Source organism: Anas platyrhynchos, chromosome 13 (genome assembly GCF_047663525.1).
Source record: "Anas platyrhynchos isolate ZD024472 breed Pekin duck chromosome 13, IASCAAS_PekinDuck_T2T, whole genome shotgun sequence".
Lineage (NCBI taxonomy): Eukaryota > Metazoa > Chordata > Aves > Anseriformes > Anatidae > Anas > Anas platyrhynchos.
Window position 1 is genome coordinate 12437125 of NC_092599.1, and position 27902 is coordinate 12465026.

Consider the following 27902-nt stretch of genomic DNA (forward strand, 5'->3'; position numbering starts at 1 on the left):
AACCCTTCACCACCAGACCCCTCCACCTCCTGCTGCTCCAGGCTCACCCAGGGATCCTGGTCCTGGCCCAGGCTGGCCCCAGCTGGTGGCCAGGGCTGGTGGGAACCCCACGGCGGGTGCCTCCCCATCAGGAGAGGTGCTGGGGGCCGGCAGAGCAGTTGTCTCTCTAGGACGCAGAGGCCAGCTCAGAGCAGCCGGTTGTCCCCAAAGGGCAGAAGTACAAAGTCTCAGCGCTGCCGTGGGAGATGGAAGTGAGGGAAAGGAGGAAATGGCGATTCCTGTTCGTGTTTTGGATTGACAAAGCTGAGCGTGGGTTTTGACCTCTCAGCTGGCTGCAGGGGGACGGATGCACAAACACACACACACGTGCACACACACGTGTATATATTTATAGGCACGCTCCCAGCGGCTCATTTTGTCCGAGGCCCTGAAGATGTTGCTCTTTGTCTTGTTCTCGCTCTTCTATTTCAGCCCATCTCTGAGCCTAAAAATCTGCTCCTTCAATGTGAGGTCTTTCGGAGAAGCAAAAATAGCCAGACCTGAAGTCGTGGATGTCGTGGTAAAGGTACGTTCATTTGCCTGGGGGATACAGATGTGGAGCTTTGCAGGGGCTTCTTATCCGCTTAATCTCACACTTCATTTATTCATACTTGAATTTCAAGTAAAAGAATGAGTGAATAATTGAAACCATTTATACTGTTAGAGTGAAAATCAAGCCTGCAGTTCAGCAGGGCATTCACAGTTATTTTAGCTTGCGTGAGAGTCTAACAGAAACAGCATTTGCTATTTCCTTTGGAAACTGAGTTAGGAAAAGGATGAAATTTTTTGTGCACAGTAAAAATAGCTTTTGCTTTGAATCCACAGAGCTTTGTTTTGCAATACTCTATTTACCTTGCTCATGTGCTAATTATTCTGAAATATCCTTGCCTAATTAAGTGTATTCTCAAGATAGCAGAGTATCATCTTGGAGCGTGGTGCAAAACTGAAAAACCTGAGTGCTAATTTGTTTAAACAAAACCTCACCAACTTGCTAGCTCTGTGGCAGCCGAAGAGAACTTCTCCTTTTGAGTGGAAGGAGGGTTGGGGACTTTCAGCCTGGAAGCACCATCCGTGACACCATGGTGGCAGAGGACGTGGTGCAGGTGCTCGTAGCGTGCCCGTGTGCCCCAGGCTGCAGCAGGAGGGGCTGCTGCTCTCTGTGCTTTAATCCCATCATTGTGAACAGCTGGAGAAGAGGGTTTGCTGCAAAGAGATCAGATTTACCCTTCGGGACTGTCTTTACTCCAGCCAGTGCTATGTGCAAGATAAAGTAAATGATGGCAGCATATGCATTTGCTACAGTTTTAGGGGATGAAAGGGACTTTTTCACACAAATACCACCTGCAAAAGTTGAACAACAAAACCAGCTCACCCTGACCCTTCTCTGCAGCCCCAGAAGTGCTCTGCTCCCAAGTTCCCTCTCCCAGCTCCTGCGTGGGCCGACAGCATTACCAAAAGGAGAAGGGCTTGAATCACTGCCCGCCTCCAGGACCCTGTGGGCTGTGCTCCTTCCACAAAGATTTCCTTCGCACCAGTAACCACTTCTTTCTAGCCTCTTCCTAACCCTCCAGGCTTGCTTCTGCTCTTTCCTGTTGCAGATCATCGCTCGCTGTGACATCATGCTGCTGATGGAAATAAAGGAAGCCAAGAATAGGACGTGTCCCCTGCTGGTGGAGAAGCTCTCCGGGTAAAGTGATGTGTTGTGTCCCCAGGGCTGGCACAGGCGAGGCACAGGCACCATGGGAGGGCAGGAGGCCGCGTGGCCAGGCGGGCATCCCTGTGCTGCACAGACCAGCCCCGACCACAGCCCGGGCTGGATGTTTCTGAGGAAAGCTTAAAAATAAATAAACCTCACAGCAGGCGAGAATTGGGCAGGATGCTTGGTCTGTGCCCATCTTTAAGACAAATCTGTCTCCGTAGCCAGGCAGCTGGTGTCTCTCACCTGGGGCATAGGTGCTGATGTGAGACCCACGGGACATCAGCTCCTCTGCCTTTGGCAGCACGGCAGTGAGCTAAGGCAGCCCCTCTCCTTCCAGCCAGACGAAAGGGCAGAAGGAGCAATACAGCTGCGTGGTCAGCGGGCGGCTGGGCAGGAAGACCTACAAGGAGCAGTACGCCTTCATCTACAGGCAAGTGTGCTTGGCGGGGACAGCACACCCACGGCCAGCCCCCTGCACGTCGCCCTGCCCTCCTGCAGCATGGGGACGGGGTCAGGAGGACCCCCAGCAGCTCTGCTATTCCACTGCAGGCAAAATCTGGTATCGGTGAAACAAACCTACCAGTACCCTGACACCCAGCCCGGGGATGAGGATGCCTTCTCCAGAGAGCCCTTCGTCGTCTGGTTCCAGTCGCCAAAAACCGGTGGGATGCTCTCAGAAATGTGTCCTTCTGCTGATGGCGGGGCTGGGGTGGGTAAGGGGCAGTGTCCAAGCCCCTTGCTGCAGCACCTGCCCCTCGGCAGCCCCAGCTCTGTCCGGCACTGGTGGCATTTGGGTCTGGAGCAGGTTTGCAGCAGTATGGCACGTCCTCACATCCCCAGCTCGGCCTCGGTGCTCATGCTGCAGATGCTGCAATTACCCAGCAAGCGCCCTCTGATGTGCAGCCAAAGCAGAAGCTGTTTCTTCTTTCAGAAAAATCTTCTGGCTTCCAAGCCAGTCTCTTTGTGACTCATTGCGTGTTTAACCATTGTATTATTTCCTTTTCTTTCGCTTTGTTTTTAAGCTGTCAAAGAGTTTGCTGTAGTCCCTCTGCACACCACACCAGAGATGGCAGTACGGGAGATCGACGAGCTCTATGATGTGTATTTAGATGTAAGACAGCGCTGGGACACCAAGGTTGGTGCCACATACGTGTCACTATAGCAGCTCTGGGACTCATTCACCCCGCACAGTACTCAGAGCCTGATAACCTGACAACTGTTGACACCGAGCCCCAGATTTTGAGCATCTCTTTGACATACGTTCATTGAGGTCTCCACCTTTTGACCAGTAAATGTGATCCCTGGTAAAATTCCTGCCCCTTCTTTGGCTCCCAGCCAGGCAGGGATGGAGCTGGGAATGGCAGGGCTCATCCTGAGCAGCACAGCCATCAAAATCAGGAGCTCTTTGGTAATTACACTATAGCAGAGGTGCAGAACCTCCTCCAGGAACACTACCATTTTTTTTCCATACTCTTTTCTGCTTTTCCATTAATGGCCTAGCGTGTGTTTCCCTAGGATTGCGAAATATTTAGGTTTTTCTTCTTATGGGGGTCCAGATCAGTGAAACTTCCCCTGCCACCAGCACTGCCTCTCCCTGTGCACCCCAGCTCGGCACAGGCAGCAGCAGGCTGGGTGCATGGCCCCTGCCAAGCCCCAAATCGACTGCCTTTGAAATCCCTCCTGCCTTCCAGAACTTCGTCTTCATGGGGGACTTCAACGCCGGGTGCAGCTACGTTCCCAAGAAGCACTGGAAGAACATCCGGCTGAGGACCTACTCGGAGTTTGCTTGGCTAATTGGTGACAAAAATGACACCACGGTGAAGAACAGCACAAGCTGCCCATATGACAGGTAAACAGCTCACAGCCCAGCCGGTCCCTGCACAAAACACTCACAGGAAAAGAAAAAAAAAAGTCATGGGAAGGTGTCACTGACTGTCAGACAAAGCAACCTGCGTTGCTTTGGGGCTGGAGCTGAAATCATCCCACCAGCAGGGAGAGTTGCAGCTGCCACACTGCAGAGGGGCCTCAGCTTTGTGCCATGGTTTTGTGCTGAGGTTCTTGTTATTGCAGTTATAATTTGAAGGGACAAACACAAAGCCTTGTTCTGCACAGCTGGTGCGATGCCTCGCCCTGCCCCGGCACACGGCAAGTCCTGCTGGGGCAGGCAGCTCCCTCGGCAGGGACAGGGCATGCAGCAGCTTGCTAGAGCACAGGGGCAGCCAGGACTTCAACCCCTTTAACGAGCTCCTGGATCAAAGCCTGGCTTTGGGACACTCCAGTCCTCGCTGGCTTCTGTGTCCGGACTCCTTCTCTGAGCTCTGTGGCGGGTTTCGATGCAAATCATTGCACGTTGGCATCCACGGCCAAGGTATTTGGGTGTCTCGCTGCCAAGGAAAGCAGTCGGCCAGCTGCAGCACAAAGCAGCTGCTGGCATCTCTCCGCAGCCAGCCCCGGGTGGGGACAAACCTTTTGTAGTTGTGCCTGTGTGGAGGCCACCTCCCCGGCCACCGGCACGGCTGGCGCTGGTTGTGGAACCAGTGCCCCATTCCTGTGCCCCTTGCAGGATCGTGGTCAGCGGGGAGCAGCTCAGCCAAGCCGTCATGCCGCACTCCGTCAATATCTTTGATTTCCAGGCGGCTTTCCAGATGACCGAGGAGCAGGTAGGCACAGCACAGCCCACGTGGCACCGCTGGGTTCCCTCAAGAGGGTCAATGCCACCTTGGCCAGCACAGAGCCATCTCGCTGCAGCAGGGAGGTGCAGATACAGGCACAGCTTGGGCCATGCATCCACCCAAAAGTGATGCAGCGTGCATGTGTCCCCTCCCCAGCGCCACCAGGATCCCTCCGAATGGGGCTTGGAAGGCGTGTGGCTGCTCCCAGCACCCCTCTACCTGTCTCTTGTAGGCGCTGGGGGTGAGCGACCACTTCCCGGTGGAGTTCGAGTTGAAAGCGAAGGGCGGCTTCTTTGACTGGTTAAAATCCAAGTTCTCAAAGAAGAGGAGAGGAAGAAAGAATCGCCAGGCAAAATCATGAGCACGCTGGATCTGCTCACACGGAGTGACAATACAAGGATGCCACCGGGGCTTTCAGCAGACCGGCATTGCTATACTCACAGCAAGTGCAATATTTAGCAGGAAAAAAAGAAGTTTGTTAAACCAAAAATAGAGTGTGAAGGTGAATTAAACCTTCAGGTTATTTTTCTGATTGTTACAAATAAATCATCTAGAAGCAGCATGCTAGACTTACTGTACCAATCACCCACGTAAAGTGGTAACACAAAATGCTTCCCCACACATTATTTGTAACACCCGAGGGGCAGAGACTCCCATGTTGGCTCCTCTGCTCCCTGTCAGCAGCAGAGAAGCTCGAGAGGATCTCTCTGCATCGTGTTGTGCTTCAGGGCTGCCACTGACAGGACGCAGGGCTGTGCATGGCACCGTGCAACGTACAAAACATCACTGAACTCGGGCTGCTTGGTTGGTCTGCGGAATGCGGTCTGCTCACAGCGTCAAGGGCTTGGGGAAAGACAGAAGGAAAAGACAGATGGGCGGACAGCACGAGTCCCTTCCCGGCGCTGACACAGCCACAGGGCAGCAGCAGTACCACACGGGTGGTCGCACTCCCGTCCCACTGCCAGGTGCCCCCCCCTTCCTGGCTCGCAAGCCTCAGGTGAGAAGTCTTGCAGAGCTCAGATGAAAGGAGAGCAGGATCAAAATTGCAATTAAAATCTGATTCCAGCACCCTCACATGGAAGTGAGCTGCTCCCCCACACCTCCCCCCCCGCAAAAAAAAAAAAAAAAAAAAGAAAAGTCATTGCAGCCAAAAATTCTCCAATAAACCAGATTTTAACACTGCTTATTTAACCTCAAGGCACAGTGATCTGCTTTCTCAGATCAGCCTCTATTTAGTGCAAACCCTGTCGCGCAGAAGACATCAGAAATGTGCAAATAATCCAACAGTTTGTGAAGGCAAATATTCACACTCCTTAATCCACGCCCCTCATTTTGTCTGCTGACCAGGGGAGGGCTGGCAAACAAGATACTCTTGTAGGGGAGGGAAACAGTTTGGCCTTTGTGAAAACGGCCTGTCTGGGGAGAAAGGATTTGAAGAAAGAAAATAAATCTGGAGGAGATCATGCCAAAAGGGGGACAGCAACAGTCCCAATTTTCAGTAGCAATTAATCTGAAAGTGATACAGCATTTCATAAGCTCCCTTGATTAATGTCCCAGCCAAGGCAAAAGGATAGAAAGAGCCTGATTTAGAACAAATATTTACATTGGGATTTTTATAGAAATGCCACTGTCTGGCTGACAGCAGCGATGTTTCATGTGAAGGTTGAAATCAATCTAAGTCTCTGGCCTCGCATCTTTGTCCACATGACAGATGCTTTCTGGCTTTCAGAAAGAGGCAATGCACAAAGGAACAAAGCTCACTCCAGCAAAGCAATAATGGATATATTCAATCATGAAAAATATGTAAATATGACTACGCTTTACTGGAAAAAGTTTATCCTTATTTGCGACATCGAACATTATGCTTCATCCAGCATTTGAGAACGAGAGGCATGCTCAGACACTAATTGCTGCAGTGGCTGCAGCCTGGGGCATGGTGTTAGCAGATGGCACTCTGTGGATGGCACAGAGGGAGGAGAATTTGAACTGCAGAGGGACATCTTCTGCAAAGAGCTGCTCCTCTGCACTTTTGGAGGACTCAGAGCAGACAGGCAGCATCGCTTCGTAACGTTGCAGAGGGGCTGGGAGGTGCCCAAAGCTTGTATGGTCAGCACAGTAGGTCTCTAGATATATTCCTGTGCTTATCCCACACATTCATCAGACAATACTGCAAATATATATATATATAAACATTGAACAGTTTATGCCTTCTCTGAATTTTCCACACCAGGGGATCATTACCCAGTTTTCCCAGCTGCAGAGAGGTTTTTAAATAGTTCAAGCCTCTGGGATCCTGGATGCTCTGCAGCCAGAACAAAGCCCCTCTTCAGATGAAGGAGGCTTCTGGAGCTTTATTTATGACCAAACAGGAGTTTCACGCTAGAAATCAGAAATGGCCTGGGGAGACTTTGTCTTGCGCGAGCCAGGTCTCAGCTGAGGGCTGGGAGAGAAACAAAGAGGCTGTTCTGAGGCTGGAAGCTCTCCGCTTCCTCCATGAGGGCCTTGGCCAAGCACAAACAAAAAGCAGAGAGGGTTCAACTAAACAAAAGGTGCTGAGCCCTTTGGCCCTGGGTGAGCATCGCCTGCCTCCCCTCGGGTACTGGCAGCTGGGAGAACAGGGAAATGGGTCCTGGTGGCAGGGAGAACAGGGGGACCAGGGGGACCTACCTGGTCACTGCGGGGCTCTGTATGTCCCCCAGAGCAAACTGGGGCAGAACACACTGCGTTAGAAAATGCAGTGCTGGGGGAGCATTAAGAAATGATAAATGAATCATCACCAACCAGAAAAAACAAGCTGTCACGTGCTGTTTAACGAACTGGGGTCAGCAGGGCTGGGGACTGTCCCCTCTCTGCAGCAGTACAAGCGTCCCCAGCTCCAAATTCCTCCAGCACAGCAATACCTATGTGCAGCACAGCCCCTTCTTTGTATTACACCCGTATTTGTTTTGCTTTTCCAAAAGTTTAACTGTGCATGAATACAAACAGAAGCAACTCCAGCCTGCACAGCTTCCAATGCTCCTGCTGCTTCCCTGCTCCTGTGGCAAGGAGAGGCCAGCAGCCGGCACCAGTCACCCACCAAAGCCACTCCGCACACGGGGTGTGCAGCAAGCCCCCGAGCTGCAGCCCCAAAGCAGGCTGTGATGTGCTGTCGCCCCAAGGGAGACCAGCAGCAGAAATATCAGAGGCAGAGAAATCAGGGAGCCTGCTTTCTTGGTCATTAAAAGTATTTCCACGACCTCTGTAAGCCCCACACCCAGGATAACACCGGTTCCTGCCTCCTGCAAGCCTCTCTCCACCCCTCGCGTGGGGAGCTACGCGTGCAATAAATATTATTATGGCCCCCCCTGGTGGCACCAACATAAATCCCAGTGCTTGTGGTGCTACAAATCCCAGTATCTGCGTGGGCCCAGTGCTATATGGACACCTGCACCACAGCACTGCCTGCAAACCCGGCACGGGAAGGAGACACAGCTCTGGCCACAGAACCTCATGGACCTGTACCCCCAAACACGCCTCACGCAGCCCCTTCCCAATGACCCTCCAGAGTTGCCCCCAAAATGGCCCTGGTCTCACCGTGTCTGTGAGTGAGCTGGTCACAAACCCAGGCCGCAGTTGGAAACGCGCTGTGGTGACCATTAGGAGCTGGCCCTGCCCAGCTGAGGCAGACAGCGTCAGGAAACTGGGATTTTGGGGGGTCTTCCTGCTCAGCCCCCTGCCTTTCTGAGACGCGAGGCCACCTCTTCACCATCCCTCACCTGGTAGAAAAGCATGAATGCCCTCTCTGTGCACTCTGGTTGTCTATCTGGAAGGAAAAACAAGGTTAAATGCTTCAGGTGTCACGTTAAATATAGCATCTCAGCTGTCAGCGTTTGCATGGTACTTGCTATTAGGCAGAAGGCAGATTTATAGGCGTTAATTTACATATTGGCAAAGGAGACAGAAACCTTCAGTGAAATGCTCTGCAAATGCTGGTAGTTGGACTGGGACCTCCTTTCTGTGCCTCCGAGCTAGGAGGGGGCTTGGCCCCAGCTATTTTCAGTGACGCCAGATGCAAAAATCCCCCAATTCCCCCCAAAATCCTCAGGACGTTGCTGTCAGAAAGAAATATCCTCGTAACCCCTCAAAGCAGGGCCAGCTCCTCCACAGGGCTCAGAGGACTCACAGGCTTCGAGCTCAGCGTGTATGTAAATATTTGCAGTACCAAGGTCCTGCAGAAAGGCCGTTCATCATAGGAAGGAGCTGTCAAACATACCTCTGGGTCCTGCTAAATTATATTTGGCCTATCAATTTTTTTTAAAGCTCACATATATTAGCCTTTCATTCGTGTTATATAAAGAATGCACTTTAAATTCAGTCAAATTAATAGCGACACAACCATAAATCCAGCCCGATCTCGTGACATTGCCAGTATTTTTTTCTGAGCATGCAATACGAATTCACAGCTCTGGAAACGAACCCTGCAAGCCTGGGAAACGCAGGGAAGCAACGGAAAAGCATTTTCCCAGGCAGCCCCATGGAAGCGGGATAACACACGAGGGATGTCTGGCAGTGGGGCTGTTTTGATGCCCTTCTGAGAGAGGGACGTGCCAGTTGGTAACACAGCCTGCCCTGCTGCCCAGCTCCGTGCCCTGCCCTGTGTTAACAGTCTCACTTCAGCATCCCAGCTGCTGCCAACTTGATGCCTGTTTGTATGTAATCTCTCTGGGCAGTCTTTTAAATGCACTTAGGACATAGTTTGTTTCCTTTAAGCAAGACAAGTGCATTAAAATGCAGCGTAAAAACAACAACAAAATGGCAAAAATAAAATGGATTCAGTTTTAAATACATTTGGAAGATAAAGCTGCCCACAGAATAAAACAACTGGAAACTGCACAATCTTGCTTTCCACAGAACGACAATTAGAGGGGGAAATGATTGCAGGGTTTGCACAATCTGAATAAAAACAGTCCTGCTAAGCAACAGCCCAGCGATCTGCACTGCCGACGCACGTCATGAACCCCACAACAGCTCGATGCCTTTCGGGGGGTGCAGGGAGACCCATCCTGGACACAGGAGGTACCCTGCACAGTCCCAGACCCAGCACAAGCTCCATAAAAAATAAGGTGGGTTACCTTTAAAAACAAAATGTATATTTAAGGTCCACAGGGCTGTCCTGCTGGTGGCCTGGAGCAGGAGCAGGGAGCCAGGCCTTGAGGTGCTGCCACAGGAAGCCTGAGGTGACTGAGGAAAACATGTCCCCAGGCCAGAGGCTGTGGAGAAGCCACGCTGTGGCACTACACACACGTGCTTAAAAACCAGCCAGTCCACTCAGACAACTGGAATTAAGCACATGTGTGGCTGCCTACAGAATTAGGGCCACCTGGTACCTGAGGAGAAACAATGCAAGTCCTGCTCGGACAAGCTCTGAAGAGCCCCCACAAGCCCCACAGCCTGCGCTCTGACCGGCCTGTGCCAGGGCCATGCCAAGCCTCGGGTTTTTCCCCAAAAGGATGCATGAATTTGGGCCCACATCAGCGGGGTGCCACAGGGCACTGGGCTTAGAAAGGATGTGTCCTGTCCAGCTCACCCCAGTCCTCCCAAGCGAGACCCCAGGGCATGGCAGGAAGAAGCGTGGCAAGAGGTGACATCCCAGCCCCACAGCAGCCTGCCTGCCATGAAATAACCCCTCAGAGAAGCTAATGATCCCAGCCCATCGACTTCAGACAACTCGCCTTAATTCCAGCTAACGTGATTAGACCAAGTGGTAACAGGCAAGAGGAGGCCTGGCAAGAGTAGGGCAGTTGGGTAACACTGGCTACACAGGCACAAACCTCTCAGGTTTACTCAACCTGACAGCTATATTCAGGCCTTTTTTTTTCTCTTTTCTTTTAAAATTTTAAATAGGAGGTTCAAGCCGACACAGCACAAAGCTAATGAAATGCAATTAACTACAAAAAGGAAACAATCTGATAAACCTGGGGCAGGAAAGTCCTTGGCAGCAGCTACCTGCCTGCTGCCTCTCAGGTTTCAGCGGTGCTTCCAGTGGGAGCTGTGTTTGGGAAAACATCTGCTGGTTTCCATAGCCGTGTGCTGGAGCTGGCTGGCCCAAGGTGCCATGCCAGGAGCCACCTTCTGCAAACAGCCCTGTGGTGCTGCTGGAGAGCCCCATGGATGCCACTGCAGGAGCAGCTCCACCAATTTCTCTGCTCTCCAGCTCCGCTGATCCCCCATCACTGCAGTCTGTGCAGAAGGACCTGGCATAACACAGCCATGTCCTACCATGCTGATGCCATGGCTCAAGCTTTCACAATATGTTTTGGTTTAGCAACAAAAAAAGTGAGGTTACAGGAAAACACAGAATGGCACCAAAGTGAGGCCCAAGTTTTTAGATGCCTCCTGCATGGCTCGTGGTCCAGAGGTCAGTCGGTATGTCTGGAGCTGCTACACACTGTAGGTTTGGTTTGGACTTCATGGACTACATATGAAAAGAACCCGGTGTTGTTTTTAACATGCACATTTTAATGAAGCAAACATTTCTATTTAATAAGTTATAAGATACAATTTTACAATCCTGCATTTTATTCCAGTTTATTTTGTTTTCACTTCCTAGTTTACAATGTAGTGAGCGTTTCACATTAAGGCACAAAAAAGCACAGTAAAAAAAAACAAACAACCGTCCTTTATTTCCCAAATCAACTGTGCTCAAGGGTAGTGCATCCACAAGTAACTACAGAACTGTAAGCGTGAACTTCTCCATAGGGACAGACAGTGACATTTCAACAGGTTTTCAACAAATCCTATCTTCTCCTAATCACAGAGTTAAAGCTCATTTGGAGAGTTTTACTAAAGCCCCAGCAGCTGACAGCAATTCCGATACACACTTGGAAAGTAGTATTAAGTAATCCAGGACAAATATATAAGTTACAATGGAAGTTTTCACTCCTTGACCCTAAGCATGAATCCCCCTCACAGCACTGAAGGGAATTTTGGAAGAGATGAGCATGCTTCGGGCACGTCCTTGGACTGAGATATAATAAAACAGTTTGCACCAAAACCAAGGGTTTGTTGGTTCTTATTGCCATTGTGTCAGCACATCTACACACCCACCCACCCTCCCACCTACTACCCAAGTACAGATGTGGGTCTCCATACCCAGGAGGGGTTTGCACCATCTCACTTATTGCCTGCCCAGCAGCAGCCAGGGAAACTGCTGTTTCCCTTCACTATTATACTGCTGTGCTCTGACCTGCGTGGATTTTGGGTCACTCAGATGAGAGCTATGCCTGGCTTGGCAAGCAAGGGACTTTATTTAATGCAGCCGATCTGGGAGTTGTTCTTAAAAGGAAAATAAATCAGTAAGCGTGTTGGGAGTTACCTGTAAAGCAAAGTTTTAGAAATTTCACCAGAATCCCGAGCTAATTAAAAAACGCATTGCTAGCATCACGGCCAAAAAGCTACCTGTATAGATTTACAAAGCATTAACATAAAGGCTGAAAGCTCTCAGGGAATAATTTTAAGTCTGCTTTTGGTCTGCTATAAAAGATAAACTTTTCCTAAATGTAAACCATTAGCAATGCATTTTCAAAAACATTTCAAATTTGAGTGGTAAAGCCACTTTTAGTAGCCTTTTATTATGTTAAGCATTAAAATTGATCAAGTATACAAAGGCACCTATTATAGTACCAGTTTTATCTCATTTCTTTACAGAAAAGAATTTGAACTGGGGACAGCCCAAGTCATATTCCATAACTAAAATGTAAAGTCTCCAGTCAAATAAAATCAGTAGTTAAGATACCCAATTACAAAGACAAATTCCAGTTTTCAATTAACATCTAAAGTCTTTAACATCCACAAGGGAAATTAGTGTCTAGTTATCCACATGATTCTCCAAACTTTGACAGTGACCTGGACAGTACTGCAAAGGTACAATTTGAGGAGGATATTAAATAGATTTACATTATGTTGATAAGTAGAAGAGAAGTGAAATGCTTGTAAAAAACAAAGTTACAGAATTTACTTCTGAGTGTATTGAAATGTGAGCCGTGTGTATCTAGATACTGCATTTTGCAACAGGACTGCACCCAGTATAACTCTACATCTGAATTGCAAACACACAGACTGACTCGGATGTGGGTTGGGATTAAGGAACAGTGATATGGAAGGGACTCCCAGGAATGTGCTCGTCGCCCCACTTCACCGCCAGGACGTAGTCACCCCTCTCCTTGACGACGTAGGTCACATTGTACTGATGGCTGCCCAAATGCTTGATGGATACTTCTTCACACGGTATTGTAGGCCCGTGGACGCCGACTAACAACATATTTGAACCTAAAGCAAAATAACAGACTGTTAGCATTCATGAACTTAAGCAAACAAGCGTGATGACTGTACCACAACATTAGTTCCATAATATTACCACCAGATTTTGTTATTTTAATTCACAATTCAGAGCAGTAATCTGAGGTACGGCTAAATAAGTTTGGTTTAAGAGGGGATTTTATTTAAAAATCCTCAGTCTCATAGAGGCAATAGTTTATTTGTGCACTTTGCTGGACCTGACACACTACCATTATCTAATTACAGCACAGGAGAGATTAACACTGTGAAACAAGCAGGCACTGCCTCTCAGGTACTTGCTCACAGGTCAGCAGCAGCCTGTCATCTGCCCACCACAACGCCTGCAGGTGGTGATCAGCACTCACAGCTTATGGGAGCACCTTGCACTACAGGCTGCGATGCACCAAGAGGGATGCTTAAGCTTAGCAGCCTGCCACTTCTCATGCCATAACCCCATTTTTCTTTCAGGTGCTCCTGGCTAAGAAAAGCCATTTGGAGAGGGCATTGAATCTTTATAACCTCTTAAGATTGATTTGGTGAGCACCACGTAGCACTTAGAGTGTTTTTTTGTTTTTTTTTTTACAGCCAGATCAGCACCTCGAGCTCTGAATTTCAACTTCACAAAATGCTGATTTACAGCTAAAGCTGAAGTCAAGTCTCAGATTGCTGCCAAGAGCTCTCATTAATTCGTAGCTGCCAGCTCACAAAGTCATGCTCTTCCTCTTTCCTAATGCAGAGTTTGCAATTAACTGAATGATGTTTTAAAGCAAAAACCACCCAGCTCAGACACCATAACATACAGCTGGTTCCTATACCCTTACCTGCTTTGCTGCAGTCCACAGAAAAGGAGCTTTTCTGACCCACAAAAGCCTTTGAGAGTCCTGCTCCCCGGGAAACCACTTTGCTGGCATCCGAGGTGGATTTGGGAATGGCACTATAACAGGTTTCAGTTGATGACCTGGTCACTGACTCTACCATGATGGAAGACGTTTCGTTTGCACTGCCTGGGCTGACCAGTCGCTGTCCTGGAAACAGAAAAGACTTCTGACACTCAGATTCACCCCATCTGAAAGGCATTTAGAAGGAGGTTCTGAAATCCTCCTAGTGACTAGCATGCATTCTGCATCCAAAATGCATTTTCAGAGGAGCAATTTCCTTCTTCGGTATTTAAACCAACATCTTCCAGTAACACTGGCAACAATCCCATCCCAGAGCCCTTAAGTGGTTAAAGGACCACAAGAACTTCAGGATTCATTAAGCAAAGCTGGCCGCTGGAGAAGAGTTAATTGTGCTCCAATCACCAAAATGCCAAAAATGGCTTGAGTTGGCAGAAAAGCAGGTGCAATTTTGCAACAATCCATTTTGAAAGCAGAGCATGTCCCAGCCCGGGGGAGTGCAGTCCCTACCATCTGCCCCCCGAGACCACCACCACGCCTGGGCACCAGGAAGGATTCCTCTAGCTTGGGGCAGCAGTAGAGATGAACTCTAGCCTATGCTTCAACACAGCACTGAAGAGAAAGAGCTCCTAGATGTAAAATCAGCTTTCCTCACATCATCTGAAAGCCCCTTGACACTATGGCCCTTGGTCAGACCATGGCAGCACCAAAATGAGACCAAGAGGAGCATCATTTGTGCTGTAAGTCTCCAGGTTTCAGGGGCTGGGGAGGAAAAGTGGGTAAACAAGTTGTATTTCCCCACTGCCAATGCATCACCTTGGAGCTAGGTCAAGATCTAGCACTTCCCCTGAAGCTGTTTTACAGAGCTGAGCTGGTGAGCTCCATAACTGATGCTTCTGCAGCCCGCAGGAGGTTCTCAGCATCTCCCCAAATCCCTAACCTAGAGTTTGGAGGTGATGAGGAAAAGAGTTTTTTGCCTCTCGTGTTTTTGGGCACCAGGCATCTAACCCTGACTGCTGCGCTATCTCACAGGGACATACTTGCTGAGTGACACAAACTACTTCAGGCACGCAGTAAATACTGGTTAGCTTTTTACCTGTAACCTTTGCCTTGAAGGGGCTGCCCACTATGTGGTTAGGTCCACCATATTTAACTCCAATTAAATAGTTTCCTGGAGCCATGGGTGTGTACATGACTTTGTAACCTTCTGGAGTTTCCTGGCAGTCCATTTTCACCTTTGATGGCCCTTCAATTGTAACAGAGAGGGTACCTGGACCAGCCTTGGTCGTGTTAATGAAAAACTCCGACTGCAACCCTAGAAAGACGTAGCACAGTAAGACACACTCTTCCTCACAGCCTTTGTTACAAAAGCAGCCTCAGTTATTAAATAGGAGCTGGTGATTTGATGTAATGGACAAGAGAGCCCTTCAGGACCGAAAGGGAAGTGTCTCGGCATCAAAAGGCCGACTTAACGAGGAAAGGCACAGCTCTTTAAACGAGGGCCTTTCTGCTGGGAGCTGGAGCCCGCACTGAGGCGAGTTCCTTCGTGTCTAAGCTCAGGGAAGTTCAGAGCCGTCCCACCACATGGGCCGTAAATCAGTGGTGAAGGGCCCACAAGAAAGCCTGAGAGACGACAAGGGCTGAGAGGTCTCCTGGAGGAGCCGGGTGTTTGAACTGCTCTGCAGCAACACTCCAAGCAGTTTGTGGAAACAAAAGCTTGTTTAATTACAGCATCTGGCTAACAGAGCTGAATTACTGCTCTTAATACTAAGCCAATGACACAATGCCAGCAGCACGAGAAGAATTTAAAAGTGAGGCTTTTCAGTCCTCAAGTAATTTACTGTCAAACTGGCTTCAAATATTTACGACCTTTGGTCGCTGCATCAGACGCTGCTGACAAGGAATAAAGGGCTCGAGTGCCATCAGAACCAAGACAGCTATGGGAAAGTTTACTACAGAGAGACTGAAGCATCTACGTGTGGTGGCAAACCCGGGGAAGTTTCTAGCCTTTCTGCACAAGCTGTGTTGCAATGCTGGAAGAGCCCAGAGCTCCCAGAGGCACCGTCCCCGAGCGCGGCAGCAGGACGCCTTACCAAGGAGGCCGGGCAGCCAGCTTGCAACACGCACTGCTTAGCCACAGAGTGGTCCTGGTGCAGCCCCGTCCCCTCCCACACGCTGCTAACAGCAAACAGGCTCTGCCAATTAATGCATCAGAAGCTGGAGGAAAATTAATTTCCCAAAGCAGCAAGCCTCACAGCTTCTCCCCGCAGACTCCTCGCTCGGGAGCCGTGGCTTTTTCCCAGCCCCAGCTGAAGGCTTGCCTTGTTGGAGGCTCCCGGGGGACACGTTTCAGGTGCTCAGCCCCCAGCTATCGGGGTCTGACACTGGCCCATTGTTCGAGAACGCTGCTCCCAGGGCACTGAGCCTTTAGCAGTGGCCAGGATTCAACAAGGGGGCACAGAGTAACCTTGCTGAAGTTGAACAGTGTGTTTAGATTAAAAACAACCCCAAGCACCTTTATAGAGGGAGGAAAATTCCCCCGTCCCTGATGCATCAGTGGCTAGCATTAACGAGTGCTTTTGTTTCCACCTATTAAAGCAGCACAGGCTGCAGTATCTTTATTTTACACAGTATATCCATACGCTTCCAAAACTAACTGCTTGGTTTCTCCAGAACAGCACAAGCTTTGGCTGAATAAACACAGTATTTCTTCCAGGGACAAAAAAAAAAAGGTATAAATCCTCAAAAGACAGCAGTGGATAGCGTAAGGGGAACTAGCTGCTGCCTTGTGTATCAAAGGGGAAAAAAAAAAACAGCTTTATTCTGCTCTTCACCTGTGTGTGTGGCCCACAAAAGCACACAATTAAACAAATCAAAGCGCACATTCTGGAATGCTTTCATATTTTCTTACAAAGACCAAAATCATACAAATGAAAAAAAAATAAAAATCTACATTCTTGAGTTGAGAACTGTCAGATGGGGCAGCCAAAGTAGATAAATAGGTGTCAGATTTCCAAGTAGTGTCAGTATTCATGCTGCATCTGAAGCATATATGAAATACTACAAACAGAACACAATCCATCATATTCCCTGGGTTTTACACGCCATGTTACATTTAACTTGACATTTCTTAGAAGTGCAAGCACTAAGGAAAAGCTAACTGGGTACGCCCTCGCACCCAGTTGATTAACAGGGGTATGCAAGTTAAATGAGACTCCTTAAACTAGTCAGCCGGCTGAACAACTGCATTCACTACAGGAAAAGCTTCCAAAACCCCTGTTTTGCTGTTTCTTCTCATTACCAAGTTTCAAGACAAAGGAAAATAAAAACTAATTGACTACATTTGTCCCCCCTCGGTATTTCACCCACTCTGGAGCATACATGCAGGGCAGTCACCGACTGCTTTCTGACAGCTGTGTAACTCTGCAAAAGCCTCTGTCCCTTGCAGATTCATGTGTGGAACAGGGCCAAAGCATCTCCAGAGCTCTGGGGGACCACCTAAGCAGAGTTCGGCTAACCAGCTCAAGTGAACTTTTGCTGCACTTGCTGCTTTACAAAGGTTTTCAGTTTGTTAAGGCTCAGTGTAGCATGCAGACCTGCTAGTGATGTTATGAGACTTCAGGAGCATGCGAGAAAGCAAAATTAGTCTGCACACAGGTCAGCAGAGAATGTGTTAGTTCAGCTGCCTCAGCAGAGCAAGTCATGTAAAAATACACCTAGAAACAGCTTCTGGCTCCTTCAAGGAAGCCAGAAGGCCAACAGGTTTGTACGGGAGCTCTAAAAGAAGGGTTACCCGTGGTACCGCTCTCCAGGCCCGGTCCGTATGCCGTGACGAGCGCAGGGTTGCCCGCCTGCCCGGGCTCACCAACGCGCACTTTGAAGGGGCTGCCCACCACGTGGCTTCCGTTGAACTTCACGTCGATGGAGTGGATTCCGTTCTCATGGGGGATAAACCGAACGGCGTACTTGTCTGCAGGAGAGAAGAGGCTTTTCTGACATTTCGGAGATGACAGGAGCAGCAACTAAACCTAACACCGAGCTGGTTAGCAGCCCAAGCAAGGCTTTCATGTTTCAACATATTTTGGTCCTAACATAAGCAAACTTGGCTTTCCACGCTTCCATTTAAGTAGAAAAAAACGATGTATTTATCACAGGAGGTGTCACGGATTGCATTTTCACCTTGTCTACCAGGAACTGATCTCAGCTGTCATCCAGCCAGCAGCGTGGGTCTCAGGGTTATGTGCCTCACCCGCGAAACCAGAGGTGACAGCTGAATCACAGCCCAACCTGTCAGTGGCAGACAGAGCAGCGCACTGGGCTTCCTTACAAAAAGCAGCTGGTAAAAAGCAAGTCAAGTTGTACCAGCAGGCTGAGCGTGCTGCTCTGACACCACAGACGTGGCACCTTTAAGTTATTCAGCAATTTGCTGGTATTTCATGTTTTTGATTAACCCAGAGGAGTGACTGACCTTCCCCAGCTGGACCACAGCTAGACTGGCACAGTACAGACCATAATTCATTCGAACTTCAATTGAAAAAGAAAACCTCATTGCTGAAACAGGTGTTGAGCTTTCTGTAGCATTTGCTTATATTCAGTTTCCTTAATGTTTCACATGAAGGAGTGAGTGCAAGTTAAAAATAAACTATTTGTCAAAGATGGAAGCATAGCTTTGAAAAATAAACTTCTTCACTGGCTAAATTCAACAACCACATCATATTTCACCCCCTTCCTTTACAAACAGTAAAGCTTTGCCTTCACTGGCAACCCAAGACTTCATGCAAAACTCTAAAAAAAAGAGTTTGCCCTTAAATATTAGCATCTTACACAAGTTAGGACTTGGTAATTTCATTAGTTATCTAGGAAGAGCATGAATGTAAACTTGATTGAATAGCTTTTAATGAAACTGCTGACGAGAATTCATTCTACAAGCATGCTGCTCACTCCTTGGGTACACTATTAGCGAGCCAAGGGATTAAATCCAGACACTATGAGGCTGGGAGAGTGTTTTTGCAAGTTACCCCGTGTGTTTTGATAAACGTAAAACTGTTCTCACCTGGCTCCAGCTCAGACACATGGCACTCTTCTACAGCTCCGGAGGGGCTGTGGACTTTAGCATCAATCTTGCCCTTTGCCCCATTCAGCCTTATAGCAAAGGATGCTGGCTGATTAACTTTTAATCCAGACTCCTGAGAATGCAACAGTCAGATTACCAAATTTAAACTTCTGTTTCAGATCAGTGGCAGGGAAATAACCATTTCAACACATTTTTTTAGATTTCAACAAAAAGACAACATTATGACTTAACAGTAACTCTCAAATCAGAAGTTTGTTTTTTTCTTTTCTTTTTAAACTCTTATGGAGTGACTGATTTAAGTCACCTACATCCACTCAGTTGATTTTTTTTTTGATAGTAAAAGACCATTTTTGGAAGCCAGATGACACTCTGCCAAATCAGGCAAAGGCAGGTTTACAAGACTAGTCACCCATTATCAGCGAGGTCAGACCCCTGTATGCAGGCACTTGATTTAAAGGATGTTTAAGTGATAGCTCCATTTTCAGCCCCTTCATTCATTCCAGATTCATTCAGGGGAAAAGCCTCTGATAATCCAGTTGTCTGAAAGAGTAATAGGCATGTTTATATTTGCCACAAGAGGCTACATTTAGAACGCCACCACAAGATGTCTTAAAATGAGAAAGTAATTTAAAGCACGAAACCAGATGTTGCTGTGCTGTCAGACCATCGGTGCTCCGCAGCGTTGCTTGCTGGAAGGCGACTCAGCTCAGCACCCATGCTGCACCGCTCGTCACAGCAAGACCAAAGCTCTTGCAGCTATTAGAAGTAATATTTTATGCCGAACATACGTTACCTGATTTCATTTTCAACTAAATCTTGGAGAGGTAAATAAATGCAACTGAGTAGAACTGAGGTACAATATACAAAGCAAATCCCTGATGCAGGTTTAGCAGACTGATGCTGCACACGGAGCTCCTTTACAGAATACTCAGCTTTATCTGCCTCTCCAGGACTTAATTGAAGTGAGTATTCCTGTCAAAGAGTCTTTAAATGAAACACAAGAGAAACATCAATACCACAGTGACTAATTAACGCCCTTGTAACTCGTTGGCAGAAGAGATGCTACAGGAACAGGCTGTCACCATTCGTTTACACAGAGAAGGTGGAGAAGCCCAGGCAAAGTCCAGTATAGGCACATCAAAAATAGCCTCAACTGCAGTACTAATTGCTCATCACCACTCAATGAGGACTGAGGTACGGTATATTTAGACACACACTCTACTCTCAGTCTCCTTTCCAAGTTTCTGGCTTTGGAGGTTTAAGACAGACCTTTAATGTTACTTGTACTTTAATGCAAGTAACCACACACACAAAAATAATGGTAAGGTTAACAGATGAACCCAGACCAACTACAAAGCTGGAATTCTCTCCTACAGATTTGCTGCCGTTCATGAATTATCTGAGCTGTGGCTGTGGTTTCGTGACGTCAGCCAAAGCGAATTCATGCTCTGACTTCATCGTGGGGCCTCATCCATCTGCTTGTGCAGATGCACAGTGCTCAGACAAGGCTGCAGTAATGTCCTAACCAAACAGGTCTACACTGTCTCACCTGCAGAAACGCAACTTTTCAGCCCATGTGCTGACACAGTAACTTAGTTATCAGCACGATCACTGCTTGTTCATTTTCGTGCTTCAGTTCTGACTGGGCCTCCCCTAGCTAAACTGTGGGGGAAAAATAAGTTTTAGCTCTACCAGTGCTGCTTCTAGAACCTTTTGTTTTTAATGCTCAGATGTTACTACCTGTAATAGACTTATTTTAGCCTTCTGCCTTCAAATCCTAGCTAGCTAGAGCTGGGCCAAATCTACTGGTCTAAGTTACCAAGAGGCTAGCTGTAAAAAAAACTTCCTCTATCTGCAAGCTGAACTTGCAAACAAGCACCAACCAAGACAAGGTAATCCCTAAGAAGAAACCATTTTGGTCTCAGAGAACAAGGACGAAATCAGTCTCTGTGGCAAGTTGTGGAGATGTTTCCTTATGTCTCACCTGAAGGCTAGTGACAGTGAGCCTGCGAGCATCATCAGACGGGGCGATGACTGGAACCAGATAGGGGCTTTCCGGAATGTGCTCGTCATTGAACTTTATGGACACCTCATAGTTGCCTGGGGGAAGAAAAGATGCAGTGAGTTTCCTTAGTTTCTTTGGAAATAGCTTTCAGTTTTATTTCAGTACATTTGTACTGTGTACCTGGCTCTTGAACTATGTATGATACACCACAAGATCCGTCTTTATGGTCTTCAAACGCAATTTCTGCTTTACTTGGGCCTTCTACAGCAATAGACAGTCCTCCAGCTCCAGCTTCCCGTGTCCATATGCTGAACTCAGCTGTTGAAGCACACAAGAGCATACACAAGTGTAAGTTCACTGCAGCTGGGTTTCAGCTTCTAACAGACCGTGCAGCATCCCATCATTATGTATAAAAAAAAATGGTACATTGTGCCATGATGCTGGGTGATAACACTTGGCAGCTTTTCCAAGAGCCTTGAATTAGCCTCTTAGCTTTGAATAGTACACTAACAACTTCAGGCTCATTCAGGGAGGCTCATTCAGAGAGCAGTTTCCCAAACATGGGTCTCCATACTGTGGGCTTCTCCATCCACACGATGCAGCAGTATTTTTCTTTATTTCTTTGCACGGGTTTCTCCACCAACCACCCCCAGGCGTGGGGCGAGCCTGCAGTGTTACACAGAGCTCCACTCTGGCTCTCAGAAGCAGGGCCAACAGAAACCAAAGCACTGCACTGCAGACCCAGGCACTGGAGCCCAAGAGCAGAGGACTCACCTGGGATGCCTGTCTCTCCACGCTCCAGCCCCGGGCCTCCAGCTCTCACTTTATGGGCTCCTCCCTCGCCAAGCGGCCCCACAGTGAACTGGAAGGGGCTGCCCTGCACAGGCCGCCCTCTGTATTTGACGTCCACAGTGTGAACTCCCATTTCTTGCGGTACAAAGCGGACGCAATAGGTGTTTTTGTCAACTTCTGCTATTTCTGCATCAAAGTTTCTTCCAGAGGGACTAGTTACCTGGGCTGTCATGTCCGCGCAGTCAATTTCTGACAAAAATAGAATACAAAATGCACAAGAGAGTGACAAAGGGGCTGGGTACTTTGTTTTTTGAAGCAGAAACTGAGTTCAGATAATAATGATGACAGCACAGATGACAGAACAGGTACATAGGTGCTAGGTTGTACTCTCAGCTAGATGCATGCTGCTGAGCAGCAAGCCCGACCAGTTGCAGCTCACCAGGTGCTACAAAGGCAGATGAAAAGGCTGGATAAGCACAGCCAGCTAATACTGGTCTATGATTCACATTTGCCAAGCAGCAGTACAAACACTTAACAGATTATCTTAAAACCCTGGAGACAGGCTGAGCTGTGCAGCCCATTCTCCAGCTTGTTTTACACAGAACAGATTAAGGTCTCCCTGGTATTTATTTCTCCATTTGCTGATCATGGTTATGCATATTTTTAGCAGTTCATAGAGAGCACACAGCCAGTGTTTCTTGCCTATGCTGCTTTAACATGAGGATGACTTAACACTGAAGTTCCTATGTCCATTGCTTCAGGAACACCTACACTATACAAGTGCAATTTATGGTTACGGGGAAAGAATGTCACTTACCTGGAATTTTTAGGTTCAGATCACATATGCTTCCAACTGTTGCAACAGATGGAGCCCGTCTTGTTCGTGTGATGCTCTCCTTAACTCTTCCCTCACCACTTATCTTCACAGTAAATGGGCTTCCTGTAAGTACGACAGCAAATCATTCCTCTTTGTAAGTACCCACTGCATCAAAGTGAGGAGTGAGAGCTTCCTCTAATTTGCACTGTATCACTGTGGAAGTTTTACAGCCAGTTTACAGCCAAGTGTAATACAGCCCAGTGAAATACAGCCATATAACTAGAACAGTTTTGGATGCCTGCTTGAAGGGTACTGGTAAAACCTCCTCAAATCTTCAGGACTTATGGTATTCTCCAAACCACACAGCCCACCCACAGTTCCAGCGTGCTGGCCAGCTAGGTAAGACCTTTGCTGCACTAAACAAACGTGCCAAACACTCCTGCTTACCTGGAATATGCTCATCTGCAAATTTAGTAGACACAATGTACACGCCAGGTACAGTTGGAAAATAGGACACTTTGCAAGTTCCATCTTCAAGGTCTTCAGTTTGGATATCTACCTTGCTGGGTCCTTCAACTGCCAGTGAGATCCCACCATAACCTACAAGACAGTTAAGTTAACATCACATTTCCACAGTTGTATTATAAATTTGACATAATATAGTCTAAACCCAAAGCAGTAGCTAGTCATGAGCCAGCTTGTTTCAGAATGGGAACGCAGGAGCTGCATGATGTCTTAATAGTACTTTGGTAGTGCTCATAGGTCAGATCATATTTAATGAATGCACAGAAAGCATTCAGCTCCTAAAATGCTCTGACCATATCCCTTTTATTTCATTAACATTGAAATTTTAGCTTCAAAGACTGCAGCTAAGGCTCCACGTCAAAGCAACAGGAAAATATCTTCCTCATGTCCTTCTTGCTGTACACTACAATTCTAGAATCAGCACCATCAAATGGAAGAAAAGCTTTGTCAGTGCCTCAGTGACAGTCCTTGTTGTCTGTAAAGAAAGATGTTGGCCAAAATACAAAGCATTTTAGAAGTTCATAGCATTGCCTGAAGTTAATAACTGAGAACAACAGTGCATGCTTAACGTGCTCTTTGCATTACAAACAGATCTGCTGCTTTGCAGCTTGTGACCTGGTGATTCCCTGCTGAGGAAGACAATGCTGTCCTTCAGAGAGCGTGTCTCACAGCAACTCACAGTCCTTTGCAATGGAACTAACCCGCATCTCTTGTGTCTACAATGAAGTCACACATTTCAAAGGTTCGTCCTTCTACCAAACCACGTCCAAAAACTCTTGCTCGTCTGGCATCTCCTATCTCGGACTGGACCACCATGATTGTTACAGGGCTGTTTGGTACATGGCTCCCATTTTTCTTGATGCTAACCAGATGTTCTCCTACTTCCCGTGGAATGAATGAGATACCTACAAAGCAGAGAAATGTGACTTACTTTTTATTCATGTTTTACTTAATTAAAAAGCCTTAAGCATACCAAGCAATGAAATTCTGAAAGAACACTCTTTGCACATGTGTAAGTGTTATTCTCAAATGGGCCACAAAACCATTCGCATATGCTGACAAACAGCAGTTCAGGCACAGCCTGGAATGCTAACAGAAAAGGTCAGTATTTAGATCCTTCTGTGTTTCACCAACTGTACTAAACAATGACAACCATTTGGTTTGACAACATACCTTCAGGAAGGTGCAGAGAAGAATTAAGTCATTTTACATAGCATAGAAAACTGTAGTAGAGGCTGCTCACTGTTCCCAGATGAAGAATACCAGAACTTACCAATGTGGTTATTGGGCAGCCTCTTCAGAAGACAAGGCTCATCACGACCTGATGGGGCTTTAATGCTGGCTGTTAGGAGACTGAGATCAGTCTCAGTGATGTCCAATAAAAAGTCAGCAGCAGAACCAAGCTTAACCTGGGACCGTCTTCTGTTATCATCTGTGGAAATAAGGAGAAATGAGTGCAAAATATCAGGTGGTTAAACGCAGAACAAGTCGGGGGACTTCATACTCCTGCTGCAAACCAGCCCTCCCCGTGCTATCAGAGGTTAACTTTCACTCTGAAGTGCTTCCAGAAGTCTAAGCTTTATACCTGTAATCTTGGCTGTGAACGGGCTGCCTGGGATGTGCTTGTCATTGTACTTGACCAGTATGCTGTAGTTCCCAGGTAGAGTAGGCAGGTATGTGACTGTGCACGTCCCATCTTTGTTATCAATGCAGCTGATTTCTGCTTTTGAAGGTCCTTCAATAGCCAAGTCCAGTCCACCTAGGAAATAAGAAAAACAACACTGCTGTAAATCTTCATGCACACCAAGATCAATGACTTTTAAAGAGGAAGATCCAGTACTTGGTACTGGAAATGCAGCTCAGACTTACCTTTTCCGAGGATAGCAGCAAAAAGAGCTCAGGCCAATCCATCAAGGCCACAAAACCACTCAATCTGTTAGACTTACTTAATAGTGACTCTACATGCACTAATCATAATCCACCACATCTAGGCTGCCTTCAGCTTAATTTTTATCAAGTGAACTATTTGAATCCTGTATCATATCCGAGTCAACTTCTCTCAGAAAAAAGTAACAAAACAGTTCAGTTTTTACTGCACAGAAGATGCAGTTTAATGAAAGCCATTTTGCATTATATTTGCATAAGCCATTATTTGTATTATACCAGAGATTCTTATTTGGACAAATGAATGCAAATTATGCTTCAAATTAAGGCTAACACACATTACACTTCTTAGAAGTATCTAGTTTAGAGTAGGATGGGTTTAAAGAACAGACTTACCCTCTCCAGCATCTTCTGTGACAATGGTAAAGGTCGCTGGCTTATTGGCAACCCCATAAATAAGGCCAGGCCCATAAGCAGACACACTGCCGCTGTTTGGATAATTCACATAGAATTGCAGTGGGCTCTCTGGAGGAAAAAAAAAAAAAGCAAGAAGCATTTTTAAGGATGAGTGGCCTGGACTACAAGTTTGAAACAAGCATCAAGCTGCTCTGACCCAATGGAATCTTAGGCTATGAATATACCCACATTTTTCAATGCCATTCTCACCATTTGGTATTTGAAGAACCTTTAAATGACTCTAGGGCACTTTAAAATGAATAATCCCTCCCTTTCATCTTCAAAAGATACCTCTCCACAATTTGTTTCACATTTAGTCATGACAAAGTGCTACTCTAATCACCACAGATAAGCTTAAATGATGTCGTAAAAGGGTCTTGCTCATCACAAGTTTATATTTAGCACATTACATCAGAACATGACTCAGAGAAGTGCTCTTTCAGTTCAGATACAAATCCTGAATTTCGTTAATTCAGAATTAGGAATGAGCACAGCACATTGCCTGACTCAATGAACGTGAACTAGCGAATTTGAAGGGTATCCAGAAACATATTTGCCAGCCTCAGATTAGTAAAGCTGGTGCACAAGAACAAAAAGTACAGTCACTAACAGCCAATAATAGTTTCAAGAAAAAAGGCACAGATGGCTCTCAAGTCCAAAACTAAATTTTGCAGCTGAGACAGACGCAAACTTAATTCATAATAACCAACTAGAAGGAAGCATTGCAGCATATCATCCCTCTGGCCAGGCACAGGCCAGTGCTCTCACTGAGCCAATACGTCAGACAGTTTGGCACTTACTGAGGTGCTACATCCACATGCACTACTGCAGATACTGAAGTAGTACTGTGCATCACATTATCTGAGCTCCCTGCTTCAGCCAAAGTTACCCTGTGTTTCCATGTACCAGCAGAACCAGCAGTGCTGCTGATGGTATTTTGTCCCATGTCTGCACAAACTGCCATGGGGCTGCCCCTTTTCCCCCACACAGCTGACATGCCTGTGGTTACAGGGCAGCGTGAGCTGCCAGGCGAGGCAGAGCGCTGGTTGTGGAGCTGGTGAATTAAGGACAAAAGAAGAGAAGAGAAAGGGAATGAAAGGCAGTGGTTTCTCTTTGTTAAGAAGCAGCCAGGAAGAAAGAAAGATTACAGCACAGTGTGCACGAGCGTTTTATTTTATTGCAATGAGATGGAAAGAGTAACTATAGTGTTTTAACCACTTAGTTTTCCCCACAGATGATAGCTTTTATGCCAATGCAGTTTTAAGGATAAACATGTACTGTAACTATTGGTTTTGCTGAGCACCAAGGCAGTAAATTTCAACCTGAAAAAAATGGTAGTTAGAAAATTGTATGTTTCTTCTTCATAACGAAATGCCACAAAAGCTAGCTTCCAAAACCAAAATCCATTTTAAGCCTGGCTGGTACTATTAAACCACAATGGAAGCTCGCATGTGCCTGCACTCACTCCTTTGCTTTCGTTTCTCTTTGGACTGCCTGCAGATGAACTGCTGCTGAACAGTAAGATGTTCTAGGCAGCTCGTACTGCAGTGTATACGACTAAGCTACAGAAACCTTAAGAGGGAAAAGATGCTTGACTCAGATCTGTGTCTGTTATCAGACTCACCTGGGATGTGCTTTCCCATATATTTAATGTGCATTTCATGCAGTCCAACTTCAGTAGGAGCATATCTCACTGTTACCGTGCCGTCCTTGTTATCCACAATATCTGGTGTATCGGTCTTTCCAGAGGGCATGTGTACTTCACCTACAAAAAGCCACCATGTGAGTTACAAAAGGAGAAACTGCCTGTTTCCTCTCTCCCACCCACAAAGAATGGTCTAGCCTTTTTAAACAAGCATTCTAAATTGTTAAACTTTTTACCCACAGGCACAAATAGGAGACTAATGGGAACACTAAACAGACATGTTTTCTGCTTAAGCTACATGAATACAACACAGTGGTAGACATCTGGCAAACAGTCCTGTGACCTTACAAACTCCACAGGCAGAGCTGTTTGCTTCAGCCACTAGAATTTCCATGGCAAGCCCCAGGAAAGGCACTGATGTACTTCATCACAAGGCACCCCCTCTCTAAGATCAAGAATCCTTTCAGCAGGGACAGACCAGGGCTCGGGGTGGGACTGCTGAGCTAGAGAGCAAGGGCGCCCCAGCCCACACGCACAGGGGCTTTGTGTGACTGGGGTGCTGCCAGATGATGCTTCATGCAGAAGAAGGGAAGTGACAGGGATGCAAGATTAGATTACTATTTTTTTTTTCAGCATCTGCACAAAATATATTCAAAGATAACCAAGGACATATATAGCTGCTCCAGAGGGTAAAAAGCAGCAGCAGGTCCTGCAGCATAGCAATTCACAGCCTAGCGCCAAGGGCCACGGCAGCACCAAGAACTCCCTCGTTTAACTCAAACCATCACAGGGGTGTATCCCACTTAACCCTCAGCGGGTGCCACTTGATGTGAAATTAAGCAACTAAGTTACTGGCACAGTACAATTCCCCTCCACATGCTACAGCCTAGACCACACAGGCTGTTAGCTGCAAACGGATAAACACGCTAACAAAGAGCAAAACCTCCCCAGAGACTCTGTGTCCTTTGGGTACCTGTTATTTCTCCTTTCCTTACAGCAAAGGGGATAACCATATCGAAGGGCCTGAATCCCATGCCGTTCATGTCTCCAACCGGTACGTAAGCTTCTTCTGTCACCTGCAG

The 27902-nt window shown here is 47.1% G+C and overlaps 2 protein-coding genes and 1 long non-coding RNA gene across 9 annotated transcripts in view; 1 reads left to right on the plus strand and 2 right to left on the minus strand.

Moving 5' to 3' along the window:
* Positions 1 to 327: 327 nt before the first annotated feature.
* DNASE1L3 (deoxyribonuclease 1L3) lies at positions 328 to 4972 on the plus strand. The gene is made up of 8 exons (XM_027467384.3): positions 328 to 565; positions 1638 to 1726; positions 2076 to 2168; positions 2288 to 2400; positions 2761 to 2873; positions 3430 to 3587; positions 4302 to 4398; positions 4643 to 4972. Exons 1-8 carry the CDS (start codon positions 434 to 436, stop codon positions 4769 to 4771), a joined length of 924 nt encoding a protein of 307 aa, XP_027323185.1. The 5' UTR covers positions 328 to 433; the 3' UTR covers positions 4772 to 4972.
* Positions 4973 to 5511: 539 nt separating this feature from the next.
* On the minus strand, positions 5512 to 9884 carry LOC140003641 (uncharacterized). Its single transcript, XR_011812626.1, has 3 exons — positions 9522 to 9884; positions 7984 to 8212; positions 5512 to 6850 (listed from the first exon to the last, which is right to left on the minus strand). It is a non-coding gene; the product is annotated as an uncharacterized lncRNA (long non-coding RNA).
* Positions 9885 to 10887: 1003 nt separating this feature from the next.
* FLNB (filamin B) overlaps positions 10888 to 27902 on the minus strand; it is an 84967-nt gene continuing 67952 nt past the window's right edge. For 4 of the 7 annotated variants that reach the window (XM_027467362.3, XM_027467361.3, XM_027467364.3 and 1 more), the window contains 16 exons: positions 27794 to 27896; positions 26800 to 26940; positions 25116 to 25244; positions 24421 to 24594; positions 24109 to 24267; positions 23537 to 23740; positions 22758 to 22910; positions 22311 to 22433; positions 21476 to 21742; positions 20882 to 21019; positions 20681 to 20796; positions 18676 to 18808; positions 17416 to 17592; positions 14719 to 14937; positions 13548 to 13751; positions 10888 to 12717 (listed from right to left, as the gene is read on the minus strand). In XM_027467362.3, coding sequence (XP_027323163.1) covers positions 12530 to 12717; positions 13548 to 13751; positions 14719 to 14937; positions 17416 to 17592; positions 18676 to 18808; positions 20681 to 20796; positions 20882 to 21019; positions 21476 to 21742; positions 22311 to 22433; positions 22758 to 22910; positions 23537 to 23740; positions 24109 to 24267; positions 24421 to 24594; positions 25116 to 25244; positions 26800 to 26940; positions 27794 to 27896 — 2628 coding nt within the window. In that variant the 3' untranslated portion in view covers positions 10888 to 12529. The remainder of the gene's footprint in view (positions 12718 to 13547; positions 13752 to 14718; positions 14938 to 17415; positions 17593 to 18675; positions 18809 to 20680; positions 20797 to 20881; positions 21020 to 21475; positions 21743 to 22310; positions 22434 to 22757; positions 22911 to 23536; positions 23741 to 24108; positions 24268 to 24420; positions 24595 to 25115; positions 25245 to 26799; positions 26941 to 27793; positions 27897 to 27902) is intronic. The other 3 variants (XM_072044619.1, XM_027467365.3, XM_072044620.1) reach the window with 1 other exon arrangement.

What these genes read in the sequence shown, in the direction of transcription:
- DNASE1L3 (XM_027467384.3), top strand. Translation starts at nt 434, where the DNA reads ATGTTGCTCTTTGTCTTGTTCTCGCTCTTCTATTTCAGCCCATCTCTG. An exon ending in TCGTGGATGTCGTGGTAAAG is followed by an intron (nt 566 to 1,637) that starts GTACGTTCATTT and finishes TTCCTGTTGCAG; the next exon opens with ATCATCGCTCGCTGTGACAT. An exon ending in ACAAGCTGCCCATATGACAG is followed by an intron (nt 3,588 to 4,301) that starts GTAAACAGCTCA and finishes TGCCCCTTGCAG; the next exon opens with GATCGTGGTCAGCGGGGAGC.